This window comes from Clinocottus analis, unplaced genomic scaffold (assembly GCF_023055335.1).
Source record: "Clinocottus analis isolate CAN_PGR_092001 unplaced genomic scaffold, fCliAna1.0.p SCAF_14, whole genome shotgun sequence".
NCBI classification, from domain to species: Eukaryota; Metazoa; Chordata; class Actinopteri; order Perciformes; family Cottidae; genus Clinocottus; species Clinocottus analis.
Window position 1 is genome coordinate 3,420,115 of NW_027175865.1, and position 14,999 is coordinate 3,435,113.

General features: G+C 45.6%; 1 protein-coding gene across 2 annotated transcripts; it reads left to right on the forward strand.

Moving 5' to 3' along the window:
• Nucleotides 1-674: 674 nt before the first annotated feature.
• On the forward strand, nt 675-12,999 carry tfap2e (transcription factor AP-2 epsilon). 2 transcript variants are annotated; one of them, XM_068576374.1, is made up of 7 exons: nt 675-758; nt 3,208-3,648; nt 5,807-5,861; nt 8,834-9,065; nt 10,710-10,828; nt 11,291-11,429; nt 12,200-12,999. In XM_068576374.1, exons 1-7 carry the CDS (start codon nt 720-722, stop codon nt 12,459-12,461), a joined length of 1,287 nt encoding a protein of 428 aa, XP_068432475.1. In that variant the 5' UTR covers nt 675-719; the 3' UTR covers nt 12,462-12,999. The 2 variants fall into 2 exon arrangements, with proteins under 2 accessions (XP_068432475.1, XP_068432476.1); XM_068576375.1 differs by lacking the exon at nt 675-758 and adding an exon at nt 1,541-1,763.
• Nucleotides 13,000-14,999: the final 2,000 nt, after the last annotated feature.

Consider the following 14,999-nt stretch of genomic DNA (forward strand, 5'->3'; position numbering starts at 1 on the left):
CACAAGATGGCGCAGTGAGACTCGTTTGCATCTAATATTGCCTTAAAGTTCTCTATACTGCATCCACAGTATGTCTGTATACATTGGTATGTCAACCTTAAAGAGATTATCTTTCCTCCTAATTCTGCTGTCTGGCTCATAATCAGAAGTTGGTAATTGTATGCTTTTAAAGTTGTTTGGTGATGGAGATTGAACACATAATATATTTATATATACATATACTCCATTGTTTGATGGTGCTTTCATTAAAGGGCAACAAGAGCAGCTGTAGCAAAGTGACTCCTCTCAATAAAACATTAAATATTGCTTCATATTTATTCCTCAAATATTCGGATAAACACATTTTCTCAGTGTAAAATATTTGAAAAACGGACGTAGATTGAACAGGAAGTTTCAAAGGGAGATGATCCCGTTGTTGTTCACACCAGGGACACTTCGCTTTGTGATTGTCTTCCTTGTTCACGCACGAGCCGTGAAAGAAAAGTTTTGCTCCCCTCTCCGCGACTCCTGTCACCTCCCGCCCTCTTTCTCTTTCTCTTTGTACCCCCCCCCCCCCCCCCCTCTTTTCCCAACATCCATCCATACAAACTCCTGCATCATCTCTCAAACTAACTCACTCCTCTCCGCACCTTCATCCCGTCTCTTCTCCACCCCGCGCGTCACATTAACCCCTCAGCTGCAGCGTGACAGCCGCACCGAGAGCCACCGGCACCGCCACCATGCTCTGGAAGTCCCGAACCAAGACCGACCTTCTGCAGGTAAAAGACACACGGCACAGGTTGTGGTTTTTCTTCTTCGGCGGTCAGTTGCGTTTTTAATTTTTTTTTTTTTTTTTATCTAGGCCGTTTTAGGCCTGTTAATGGAGAAGTCCATCATTGCGCAAAAAGGCTGCACATTGTGGGCCTGTTGGCTTTTTTTTTTTTTTAAGGGAAGCTGCATCCAGTGAATACACTTGTGTGGACGATTCAGTCTGGGTGGAATTTTGGAAGGAAAGAAAATGCATTTTTAAATACATGATCCAAGATTTCTGACTAGAAAGATGGCTCCTCGTGCGTAAAAGTAAATTATTTGGACGGTAAAAGTGAGAAAATGTGAATATTTGTTGTTGGAAATGTGATTTTTGTTTAAATTCCTTATAAATAAACACATGACAGCTCTGATATTTGATAGTCCTTTTGTCTCGATGCCAAAAAATCGAGAATAGGATTCAGTGTAATTTCTTAAAACGAAAAAAAAAAACATCCTAATAAATGTGAAAGTACGTTGTGTTCGTTTGAGTCCACGGAGGCTAATTGAATGAAAATATCCCTTTAAGAGAAGTGGACCCCGTCGACCCCTCCCCTCATTCTGCCGAGCGCGCGCAAAGCCTATAAGTAGTGCGCTCATGGAGAGTCTGGAGGACTCCGTGTGTGTTGTGCGCGCGTGTGTGAGTGTGTGCATATCTGACAGCAGCGTTTCATCCGTGCGTAAAGAGCTCCGTCAAAGAGAGAGAGAGAGAGAGAGAGAGAGAGAGAGAGAGAGAGAGAGAGAGAGAGAGAGAGAGAGAGAGAGAGAGAGAGAGAGACAGAGAGAGAGAGAGAGAGAAGGAAGGGAAAAAGTAAATAACGCCTTTGAATTTAATGGACCGGTGAAAACAGCCTGGATTACATCTCGCAGCATTTGGTGGCTTCTTTCAGTCGTTGGACGCTCCGCATCCTGTTGAATATTACATTTGGGGTTTAGCCAAAGTGTTCCAGATGTTAATCCACACCTATTCGGCTATGGTGAGTTTAGTAGAGACTTCGTGTCTAAGCTTCTTCTTTCTTTCTGTTTTTTTTTCAAAACATTTTTTTTTACTGTCGATGTCTGTATATTTTAGGAAAGAGTTTATTTCCTGTGCCAAGTGTCGGGCTGAGCCTGAAAGAGCGCGCGCGCAATGAGTTTTCACTTAAAAAGCAGCTCGGTTTGGGTGAACAAGGTCGTGAAAAAAAAGACGTGATGATTTAATCAATATGTTACATTTTCAGACAACTCTCATCCTGCAGAGTACACCAGCCCATGGGATTTTATTTTTTACTTCTACTATATTTTGGCTCACAATGAAATACATCTCTGATCCGTGCGCCTTGTTCTTTACTCTCCAGTAGAACCAAAGTGTCCGGTGCGTCCCGATGAGCCGATCTGACACACACAGTTTAGTGTCGCGGCGCCGCGCATCTGTCCGCGGAGACGGTCTTTGTCCGCGCGGTGTCACAGCGAGTGAGGCCGGCTGACAGTAAACTGTCATCTCGCCGCACAAACTGTGACATGCCGCAACACGGAGGAGCGTTATCAGCTCCAACAGCCTCTAACATTAACTGCGTTGGACTGAAATGACTGAACGCGCCCGCGCGCGGTGATGGATGACAGATATGTGTGTGTTTGTGTGTGTGTGTGTGTGTGTGTGTGTGTGTGTGTGTGTGTGTGTGTGTGTGTGTGTGTGTGTGTGTGTGTGTGTGTGTGTGTGTGTGTGTGTGTGTGTGCTCTTAAAGCTGCTGTCCGGCTCACATAATGGACATTGTTCCGCAACAGCAGCATTGATCTGGCTGACCCCAAAAAAAGGAAGAAAAAAAAAGAAATCCAATTTGGCCAGGATGTGTGTGAGCAGAAATGTAGGCTAGTGGGCTCCATGTGTTTTGTGTCTCATCTCGTTTTACACGACGGGTTTAAACTTGTCAGGTATAAAATCACATTTGCTTTGCTGGAATCAAAAGCCTCTTTTTCTTCCTGAGCTGTGGGGGTCATTGTGGTTTTGTTGACACGATGACGGATTGTTTACAGACCCCCTCCTCTCCTCTCCTCCCCGAGCAGCGTGTTGTTGTGCATTACCTGTCCTTTGTGCAGCTTCTTGGTGGCCGTGACCTTTGTGACACTGTTCGGCAGCGATGCCAAGGGCGTCTTCTGCCACTGCGCATCACTTCAAGCACGGCGGCTGTTTCCAGCCATCTAATAAAAAAAAAAGAATGCAGATGCATTTATTTACGGGGTTACAACTGTTCATGTATTGCATTACAATTGTCTTTATGGGTTTGTTTAAAGTTTGCCTCGGACACACACAAAAAAAGCATAATTTCACGGCGCTCATCCCTATTTGCAATGTGACATTTGATGTTTTCGCTCTTTGAGAGTTTAACGAGGACTTTTGAGCTGCTGCTGTGAAGCAAACTTTATTCTGCAATGTGTCCACAGGACCGCGCGGACGGACTCAGCGGCTCCTCGCCGAGCGGGCGGCTCTCCCAGCTCTCCTCCCTGAACCAGGCCGCGTACTCCTCGGCTCCCCCGCTCTGTCACACTCCGGCCTCTGACTTCCAGCCTCCGTACTTCCCTCCCCCTTACTCCCAGTCCTCCCTGCCATACTCCCAGAGCCAGGACTCATATTCCCACCTGTCAGACCCGTACACTTCCATCAACTCCCTCCATCAGCATCAGCAAGTGGCGTGGCACTCGCAGAGGTCGCGCTCCGACGACGGGGGACTCCTTTCACAGTCGCACCGGGCTCTGAGCCTCGACCCCCGGCGGGACTATGCAGCTGTTCCCCGGCTGCTGCACGGTCTCGGGGAAGGCGCTGCCGCTCTCGGGGACGGTCCTCTCGGGATGCACATGGGACACCACGGCCTGGACGATCTGCAGGTGACTTTTTTTTTATTTTTTATTTGCTTCGTTTGGGCTTTCCATCCTTTTGGAGCGTTGGCGCTGCGCACTCGGAAGCTCGTGCGTAAAAGTCCCAAACCATTGCGCACAGGCATGAAGTCTCTGTGAACGAAATCTCCACTGGGCCTCTTTGATACTTTGTTTTAATTCATTTATTCTGATGCCGTTATGATAATTCTACATATACTTAAAAGATACTGGAAAAAGATCATTAAAGCAATTTATCTTTAATTTCCTTCAAACGACAATTAATGAAAAATAGCTCACATTAATCAAATAGATTTTTCAGTAAACAGCTTCAATTAACGAATAATACACACTATTAATCATGTTTATTCATTTAGAATGTTTAACCTAGTATTATCTTTTATTATTTTATTATCTTTTATTATATATATATATATATATATATATATATATATATATATATATATATATATATATATATATATATATATATATATATATATATAATAAAACTCCTCAGTTTATTTTACATTTTCCAACAAAAGCAAAAATCACAGTTTTGGTGTCTGATATTTAAAAAAAAGAAACATTTGTGCGTCGCACACTAAAAAACTCAACTTAGTGAAATACAAATTTTTGACAACATTATCAGCCGAAATGGTTTGTTTTCTCTTTCAACTTCGTTCATAAAAGAATACATAAAACCATGTTAGATAAATGTCCTCCATTTTGTTAAGTGTGAATTGTAGATGCTCTTCTTTCTTTCTTTCTTTCTTCACATATTAATTTGTCATTTTAAGAGTTTTTTGAGACAGGGCTGCTTCGAGTTTATCTGAAAATGTAAGCATAATAATGCATATCACATATATAAAGTATAGGGATGTGAAGACGTATACAGCCTTTATGGAAAAGAGAGATTTGAGTCATATCCCTCCGTCTTATTATGAGTCAGGACATTCAGCATCCCCCGACGTCTCACACAAAGACAAAGTCATTCTGCAGCCCTTTCGCCTTCTGCAGGGTTTTTTTTTATTTTTTGGGGGGAGGGAGGGAGGGGGGGGGGGGGGGAGAAGAATAGTTGCTATGGTTTATGGAGCAGTCAGCTTCCCTGCAGCAGGTGCAGCTGCAGACGCTGTTTGTTGCCTCCTCGCATGAAGAAAAAGAAGAAGAAGAAACACACCGAGACCAATTGATGTGCTCGGTCATTAATAGAAAAGAAACGTTGTCGCGCAGCGCCACGCAGCGAGGAGTCAACCCGGGCATGTCGCTGTTAAACGCTCCCCACTTGACAAGGACCTTTATTTGATTAATGGATTATATCCTCCGCGTTTGAATCCTCTTATAAATTCACCACAAAAGGAGACATCCGAGAATCGGCCTGCAAGACGGTTTCACCCCGAGTGATGAAAAGATCAAACACTCCGCGAAGACTTTTCATTTATTATTTCAATATGTGGACCGAGGTGGCTGCTTTTAATAAGCATTCTTTTTTTTTTTTTACTTTTCCCCCATTCAATAGTGAAATAAATATATACATTTCTGTATCTTTACATGTTGGAAATTATTACATTTCTCAGCAAAAAAATAGAATATGAAAACAAACTGCACTTTAGTTATTTAAAACACTGTACATTGTGACAGTATTTATTATATTACATTGTATTTTATTTTCTAAATAAGTAGATTTCTTGCACTGAAAAATGAAAAGGCAGCTTACACAATATTTTCAACCAAACATTGAGCTCATAAATGACATAAAATATACATTTATATGATTCCTCAAATGTAAAAAAAAAACACTCCAATCCTTTTGTTTCAAGCTGTAGAATGAACTATGTGAAATCATCCGTCATAACTTTCATGATTTACTCTCTCTGCTCTCCTCCATTCTGCACAAAGAAACAGAATCCAATAAGAGGAACAGATTTCATTATTCACCCGGATATGGATAGTTGTTCATATGTGAGCTGCGAGGGGAAACCTCTAACACCGGACCGTCCATCTTGCTTTGGCCTGAGAGAGAAAAGCTCAGAGTGTGTGTGTGTGTGCGTATATAGAACTGTGTGTACATATATATAGAAGCGTGTGTGTGTGTGTGTGTGTGTGTGTGTGTGTGTTGGCTGTGAGGCCGGTGGATAAATGATAGTGACTGTCTGTCTGTCTGACACAGGGAATGGAGGAAGGATCAGCCCTGGGCATCCTCGACCACTCTGTCATTAAAAAAGGTAAGAGGAGAGAGCTCTGTGTGTGTGTGTGTGTGTGTGTGTGTGTGTGTGTGTGTGTGTGTGTGTGTGTGTGTGTGTGTGTATCGCAGAGGGAAGCGAAAGATTGAGTGTGTGCGTGTGTGTGTGTGTGCACATTTGTGTCTAAGTGTGCACCTATATAATTGTGCTATACATGCTGAAGGGGGTTTTGTGTTTAGGGGCACTCCAACACCAGTCTCTCTCTCTCTCTCTCTCTCTCTCTCACACACACACACACACACACACACACACACACACTCACACACACGCACACACACACTATAAATAATTCTGTTTTGCTATTTCATTTGAAGTCAAGAAGTCCTCTAATACTCAGCTGCAGACTTCACCCCAAAGGCACACATTCTTAATGAACTGTTCATGGTCATATGAGAGAGAGCGGGAGAGCAAGAGAGAGGGAGAGAGAGAGAGAGAAAAAGAGAGAGGGATTAGAGTGAAGAGGAGAGGAGAAGTGGGGCAAAGAAGAAAAGGGAGGGGAACATGATAAAAGAGGAGTTGTGGGGGAATTTGCAGAGTGTGATCACTGTAATATTACCGACTCCGAGTTGCAGGAGACACAGGGGCACGATTAGAAAACTCAAGTTGGATTTGTCGCTGGCGCTGTGATGCTGGGAAAAAAAAGAAGAAAGGAACTCCTGATATGATAGACGGGCCTATAGGGTGCGTGCTGCAGCAAAAAATATGATATATATATATATATATATATATATATATATATATATATATATATATATATATATATATATATATATATATATGGGAGAGAGAGATGACACCCGGTGTGTCGTGAAAGGCCTCACAGTAAAGACAAAATAACACCCAACACACATCATGGGTGCTTTGTATTTGAGAGAATTTCCTTTCTCGAACCTCATCACTGGCCTTCATCTCTTCGCGCCACAAAGTTTTCACAAAATCAAGGATTTCATTCTCCAAATCAAGCCCCCCTCCCCCCCTCCCACCGCCCCCCACCCCGAAGAAGAAGAAGAAGCAGAAGAAGAGGAGCGTGCTCCCGCTGTGGGTTTCCAGCTCGACTCAAGCAGCTGCAAACCGGCAGTGATGCGATGAAGTGACAGCGACTCCACTTGTTTGCCAAACGCTTTCGAATTGATCAATTACCACGGCGAGACTCTCTCTCCGGCAAGCACTTATATAGCAGATAGCAGAGCAAACCTAAAGCCCTCATGAATAAGAAAATCCAACGGGGAGAAGGGAACGACACGGAGTATAGGAGAAAGAGAGGGGGAAGATGAAGAGTGGGAGGCACAAGAAAGAGTCAAAGATGATAAGAGGGAGGGAAGGAGGGAGGGAGGGAGGGGCAGAGGAGAGGGTGAGAGAGAGAGAGAGAGAGAGAGAGAGAGAGAGAGAGAGGAGGCTCTGCTGCTCCGTGGCCTCGCCGGCTGGCTGATCGGCTGCTTGTGAATGAGAGAGAGGGATTTCAGAGGTTTCTCTCTTTCAGTCTGCGCCGCTCAGCCAGCGTGGCGTCGCAGGGAGGCCACCCCGCCGCCCACAGGGTGCCAGAGGAGAGCCGGCGTGCCACTGTACAGCACCACAAGATGACATTTTACAGAGAGACAGAGAGAGAGAGAGAGAGAGAGAGAGACAGAATGAAAGGGAAGCGTCAGGATTGAAGAGAAGGGAAGACTGAAAGAGAGAGAGAGGGGAGAGGGGGGAGATGTATAGACACATGTTGCATATTCTTGTAAACACCCATAAGGACGGCTTCTCCCAAATTAAAAGAGAGAACTAAGTAATAAAATGCATGTTATTCCCCTTTATCCCTCCTAGTGTATCCTTTTCCCCTCTTGTGGGGTCCAGTCACGCTGATAGTTGCAACAGGTTGACCAGATCTATGCCCCCACACCGGAGGTGTTGTTGTAGTCGAAGAGAAAAAAGTCTCTTTCCAAATCCAGTTTCCTAATGAACCCCCGACAACAGGTATAATGAGGACTTTAGCGACAGATGAACACAGAGCAGGTTTATGGATTGTGTCTGGAAAGACATTTGGTGTCACTCTTTGAACAAAACGAATACAATCCCATCCCCTCCATTCAGGCCAGACCTTTAAGACGTGGGCATCTCAAAACCCCAAAAGCAGATGTATCTGCATGGCCTCACCCCCCCCCCCCCAAAAAAAAACCCACCTGAAAACAATGAGGTGGAGCTCTACTTTGTATCCTGGTGAAAGACTGCGCTGCTCATAGAAGTGGAGCCGCCAAACGCACAAAGGAGTTGATTCCTTTCAATCCTCTCAATTCAGAGGATTTCTGCCCACACAACCGCAGATTTGAGTGGATTTGGTGGTTTAAGATTCAAGACTCCGCAGCTAATTTCATCGACACCAATTAGCTCCTTCCAAAAGATGACAAAACAAAGATGGAGGAGCCGAACAAGAGCCAACGTAGATCCTGACGAGCGAGGGGGCGGGGGGGAGGCCTTTAAAACCAAGGAGGCGCCACGCCACCTCGCCTTGAACCCTTGAAAGTGGTCGGCTTCTCCTCCTCCTCCTCCTCCTCCTCCTGCTCCTCTTCCTCTTCCCAAAAACAAGGCCGACACACTCGCGGTAAAAAAGTTTGCCTCCTAATGTGGAAAAGTGAGTGCGAACTGGAGCTGCTGGAGGTGTGAAGCAGAGCAACGTGACAACGTCGCCGTCAAAAAGGATAGAGGATCGACGAGCGGCGCTCCAGATATAGAGCTGTGGGCCCGAGGGGGAGAGGGAGGGAATGGGGGGAGGAAAGATGGAGGGGGGATGAGGAGGGGCGTTACACTGAATAGATTCATCGGGATCATTCACACGACACCACAGCTACCGCAGAAGGCACATGATGATCTTTCTTCACCCTGTTTTTTCCCTCGTTCCTCGGCAGATGTGTCACAAAGCCTGTAAACTGAACCCCCCCCCCCTTTAATCTCTCCTCTCTCCCTCCCTCCAGTCCCCATCCCGTCCAAGCTGAACGGCTCGTCCCTGTCCATCTTGTCCCTCGGCAAGGACGGCCTCGGGATGGGGTCCGTGTCCAACCCGGCCGAGGTGTTCTGTTCGGTCCCGGGTCGCCTCTCGCTGCTCAGCTCCACCTCCAAGTACAAGGTGACGGTCGGGGAGGTGCAGCGGCGCCTCTCCCCGCCCGAGTGCCTCAACGCCTCCCTGCTGGGCGGAGTCCTCCGCAGGTGAGCTGGAGACGGGGTTATAGGGTGTGATGTTGTTTTAGATTCGCTCTTCATGATTCCTACGCTCATTACAATATTCAGAATTCTCCACCTGGTTTGACTCTTCCTCAGTCTTTGTTTTTCATACTCGAGGGTTTCACGAAACATATGCCATGATCACCTCCGCCTTACATCAGTGGAGTTCAGATGAAAACAGCTGTTTTGACTTGCCGGCGCCATTTTGTCGCTCGGTGGTTGCATCTCTCTTATATTCCCGAGGCAACATTTGTGATTTGTGGTTGCAGGTTCTCCCAAAAAATGAATTGAATTAAAATAACTGGCTGAATTCAACCTGAAATATTGGATGTGTTTCATTTAACTATCTGGAAAACCAGGGGTTCATCTTCAGTGACAGTTTGGCACCAGCGCTCCATCACAGGAGGACGAAGCTGTGTCGCCTAAAAATAAATAAAATACAGTTTGAGGAAGAACCACAATTGAGGCCTTTTTTTTTATAGTGTCACCAAACTTATATTTTAGTGAAAACTGAGCTTTCAGGAGGTTAACAGAGTTCAGGGAAAGATTTGAAAGCTCTTTACTCAAGTGAAAGAGGAAAAAAACTCAACAACAATCAGTATTTATTAAAAATATAATGCTAACATACAGCAATCTTAACAAATCCACTGTCTATAAATACACATTGTACCTTAATGTAGGACAAACACTACTTCCTCATATTGATTTTGTGAGTTTATTGTGGCTGTTGGCTGACAGAAAAGGCTTTAAATCACAAGAGGAGGCCCGCGACGCCATCGTCCTGAAGCCTTTCACAATAAGAGCGCTTTAACTTCACTGAGGGGCCGGAGCTGAGGACCCAAAATGGGTCATGGGACTAAATCACAAGAGAGGCGATGTGGTTTAATGAAGCGCCGCCTCGGGGCAAGAGGAGAACTTTATGGCCGGGGTTACAGGCTGGAGGACTTCAAGAGGGCATGATTAAAAGATCTAAATGGTCGTAAATATGGAGAACCTCCTCATGAGAGAGATGAGAGATATTACATCACTGCTTGTCAATTTCACGTACTTGTACTCCAGTATAGATTAACCACCCAGTATATAAAGTAGTACAAATTAGCTCCGCCTCCACTGTCTGCTATTTCCACATGAATGCCTACACTCTATTAATGTGACAATATTACACCCACAGAGGCCGTTTTCTACACAATAAGTGCTTTTATTTTGGATGATTGAAGTCTTTTTTAAATGCAGGACATATTTTGATGCTATGCTACTGCTACTTTGACTCATGTGAGGTCTCTGCCTTTCATAAAAAATACCCCATAATGGTTAAAAAAAATAAATAAAAAGGGTCTGCACTAATATGTACTGGAATGTCTTTAAAATATAAATATTCAAGAATGAAGAAAGGGGCGAGAACAGGCAGAGGAAAGTAAAGCGACAACTAAAAACCGTGAAAGAAATACAAGACACTATCAGTGTTGACAGGGAACATACTGTAGGGAGATTTCAGCCTCACATTCACTTACATAAACGCACACAGACTCAGCTATAGACACACACACACACACACACACACACACACACACACATGGACAAGGACCATCTCCTAAAAACTGCTCTCTCTGTCTCTCTGTCCCCCCTCAGGGCGAAGTCAAAGAATGGTGGCCGCTGTCTGAGAGAGCGTCTGGAGAAGATTGGCCTCAACCTGCCCGCCGGGCGACGCAAGGCAGCCAACGTCACTCTCCTAACATCTCTAGTGGAGGGTAGGCTGAACACACACACACACACACACACACACACACACACGCACAGTGACCTGCATACATCCTGACAGATAGAGACACATATTCACATAGAAATCTCCGCGCATGAGCAGGCATGAATAAACAAGTCAAAGCACAGCGAGGGGGAGGGGCTGGTGGGGGGCGGTGGGTGTCATTTGAAGGAAAAAAGCAGCGGCTGCTTCGCAAAGCCAAAGAGCGGTGAACTGTTTGAGCGGCGAAAGTGAGAAAAATGGCTGCAGAGCTCGTGTCCCCTGACCCGAGCCGACCCGGTCGTTGGGGAAAAAAAAAAGAAAATATGTGGATAATTATCTGACATGAAATCTAAACTGAAGCGTTGACCTTCTGCTGAACGAATGCAGAAGACTTCCCCCTTATTTGTACTAGTTAGGACTCACTCTCCTCTTCCTCCTCCTCCTCCTTTTCCTCCTCCTCCTCTTCCAGGTGAGGCCGTCCATCTGGCGAGGGACTTTGGTTACACGTGTGAGACGGAGTTTCCCGCCAGAGCCACAGCCGAGTATCTGTGCAGGCAGAGCGAGCCGGACCAGCTCCCGACACGGCGCAGCATGCTGCTGGCCACCAAGTGAGTGATTTTGAGGGTGTGTGTGTGTGTGTGTGTGTGTGAAACAGGTGCTTTTCAGCTGCATTATGGGAAGTGTAGGCTCCACCTTTTACAACACTATAGTAGAGGTCAGGAGATTTTGACCTCTGCTGCTTCTCTTGTCGGTCGTGCAACTTAAAAAAAAAATAAGCGCAACACTTAAGCAGCACTTTGCTGTTGCTGTCGGTGGAGGCGGAGCTAATTTGTACTACTTTATATACTAGGTGGTTAATCTACAAGTAAAAGTATGTCAAATTGACAAGCAATATCTACGTGGTCGCTACTTAATTGCTGGAGATAGTGGCAGACGTCTGAACTATCAGATCCACACCGGTCATGTTTTATGTGTGCTCTTCATTTAAATGCTTCAGTTATATCAAGTAATTTCATGAATTGACGTGCTGAATTAGTTTGAGAAGAATGTAATAAAGGTTTGCGTGAACAAATAGTAGCTGAAAACACAAAAGTGTGCTGTATATATTTGCTTTGTTTACCAGGCAAAAAAAAAAAAGGCCCGCTCTCAGTGTGAAGTGTTAGATTTCTACAACCAAAACGATGCATGCACTTAAAGTATTTTACCAGGTGTGCAGGACAAAAGGCAGAAACAATGTCAAGAACAAATGGGCCTATTTGGACTTCTTTGAGCGTAAATATCCGACGGGCGGAGACTTCGAGGCCCAACGTTTTCCACGTGACGGTGTGTTGCCACGACATCAAACTAACGCCTCGCCTCGTGGTCTTCTTCCTCTCAGGGAGATATGCAAGGAGTTCGTGGACATGATGTCCCAGGACCGCTCTCCGCTGGGCGGCAGTCGACCCACGCCCTGCCTGGAGCCCGGCGTCCAGGGGAGCCTCACCCACTTCAGCCTGCTCACCCACGGCTTCGGCACGCCCGCCATCTGCGCCGCGCTCTCCGCCTTCCAGAGCTACCTGGTGGAGGCCATCAAAATGCTGGACAAGGGAGAGGGCGGGGGGAAGAACCACCACGACAAGGAGATGAAGCACCGCAAATAGAAGAAGGGGGAGGGCCGGGCGGGCGGGCGGGAGACGGACAGGACGTGCTGCCTGCCGGCCGGATGGACGGACGGATGAGAGGCGGAGAGGAGGAGTGACTTTCACCTTCGCCCTCAGGACAAAAACTGAGACTTTTCACCTCCTGGAAAAAAAAAAAAAACCCTCTGCTGCCCCTTTTGTCAAGGAGGCGTCGGGAGGAGAGGGGGCCGTGATGATATCTGTACTGTAATGTGTGTCCACAACCACCTCACTCAACATGACGCATGGACCTCTCTTCTCAGTAGCTGGTTTGTGTCATGATGGCGTCTACAAAACACCTCTTCAGGATGAGTTCCTACATGTGGCTGTATTTATTTATTTCCTTCCCTTTTTCTTTTCTTTTTTTTTTTTGCTTCATTACTTTGGTAAACAAGTCACTTTTTATCTGTGTTTTAGAAACCCCCTGTCTCCATCAGTCACTTTCTCTCTCACACACAAACACACACACATACACACACACACACACACACACACACACACACACACACACACACACACACACTTGTACACGTCTATTTTTTTTTGGACCGAACTCATCTGGGAAGTGTCGTAAAGCCATATCCGAGACAACGACCTGCTCTTTGCTCCTCTTGAACTTTGGGAGACTTTTAACTCCGCCTGATTGGACGAGCACAGCCTCCACATGTAGTTCTTCCTCGTGGGTGGTCATGGGAAATTGAGTTCTCGAAAAACAGGGGGGTAAGGAGGAGTCAAAGGCAGCTAAAGGAGATTTGGTTTCTTTTATTTTGAAGTACTGCGTGTTGGTAACTTAAGGAAATAACACAAATCATTTTGTACTTTCTGTGTATGTTTATTATTAATGTTATTACTGTTGTTATTATTATTGTATTACGGCATAAATGTAATATATTATTAAAGAATTAACTGATTGCTTTAGTTTCACGGCTTTGTTTTTATCTTTTCATCCGGGATATCAGAACAATAAAACAAGTTATGGCACCCTTCAGGTGCCTTTAAATTACAAATGCCCACTTCAACTTTTTCAATCCAAAGGTGACGATGGGCTTTTATTGTGCTCTCTTTGTAAACGCTTCCTCTTTCCATTTGTCGCAATAATGATATTTTTTATTGATCCCTGTAGGCCTGAGTCTATTGTGACTCCAACGGAAGGTCACAGCGAGGGCTGCAGCGAGCCGTTCATTTAAATATTGATTGACGTGTTGATTTTTTTTTTTTTAGGTCAATCGCTTCGTCTATAAAATGACTTAAAATAGAGAAAAATGTCACCGCTTCCCAGAGCCCAACGTGATGTCTTCAGAAAACAAACAACATTCAATTTATAATGATTACACACACACAAAAAACAGCTTTATGGCATTTCATTTTGCGGGATGGTAGAAATGTCTCTATGTAACTATCACACAGATGTTGGGGGACCATGAGACATTCATGTTCCTCAGAGGATAAGTCCTTTGAACTTTGGTGATCCTTCAAGTGTTCCTCAAACGCCATCAGCAGGTCAACGTGTTCACTCATCCAGGGAAAATTTTCAACAACTTCTGAAAGGATTGGGACAGGAAGTTGTGCAGACATTCGTGCTCCCTTCATGATGCGCCCTCATAACTCTTTTTCCCTCTAGTGACACCAGAAGCGTGATATATTATAGTCCTGAGAGAAACGTCTCCTCCAGTTTGAAATGGATTGCCATGAAATTTGGGACCGGCATCCATGCCCTCCCTAAATTGTAATACCTTTTAATTTGCTGCCAGTCAACATGAGGTCAGACTTTGATTTATGACCAAAATACCTTTTAAAACTCAGCCGCACTCTGTGTTTTGTGCTAATTAGCAAATGTTAGCATGTTGACCCCGCCGCCTGAACGTGGTACACCTGCTAATTGTCAGCGTGTTGGCATTGTGAGCCGGTTGGCGCATTGGCGTTAGCATGTAGCTCGACGCATCTGTACAGCCTCACGGAGCCGCGAGCGCGGCTGTAAACTCTTATGTCTCGTTGCTTCATTAATGACCTCGGCTATTAATCAAAACGCCCAAACGAGCTGATGAATGTTCTCTCAACCTACTTAACGACGAACCAACAAATTGTTTCAGCGCCCGCGTAGCGCAGGGCCGCGGCTCGCTAACACAAGATTTGGAAATTAGTGGTCACACTCATGCTTCATGCTTCATGCTTCATGCTCAGGAGTCGGGACAACTGTGGCCCCCAAGGGGCCGCTCAAACAAACAACAAAAACAACAAAAAAGTAGTCAAGGCCCTTTTATTCGCGAAGGGCTCCAAGGAGGGGCCCCGGTGAGAGGTGGCGGCGATGGCGGCGCAGCTGCAGCCCTGAACGCTGTACCTGGGAGAGCGGAGGCAGCGGTGCGACCCCCAGCGCCCACCAAGCCACACACACACGTCCCGCCCCACACACACACACACACACACACCACGGTTTCCCCCCCCCTCAACCCATCTGTTCCACATTTCTCCCACCGACCACCACCACTCGCCTCCGCTCCACAGTCCTTCGCTTTATTTAAC

Coding starts and splice junctions, on each gene's coding strand:
- tfap2e (XM_068576374.1), top strand. CDS start 720: ATGCTCTGGAAGTCCCGAACCAAGACCGACCTTCTGCAG. Junction 3,649..5,806: donor ACGGCCTGGACGATCTGCAG/GTGACTTTTTTT, acceptor TGTCTGACACAG/GGAATGGAGGAAGGATCAGC. Junction 9,066..10,709: donor CTGGGCGGAGTCCTCCGCAG/GTGAGCTGGAGA, acceptor GTCCCCCCTCAG/GGCGAAGTCAAAGAATGGTG.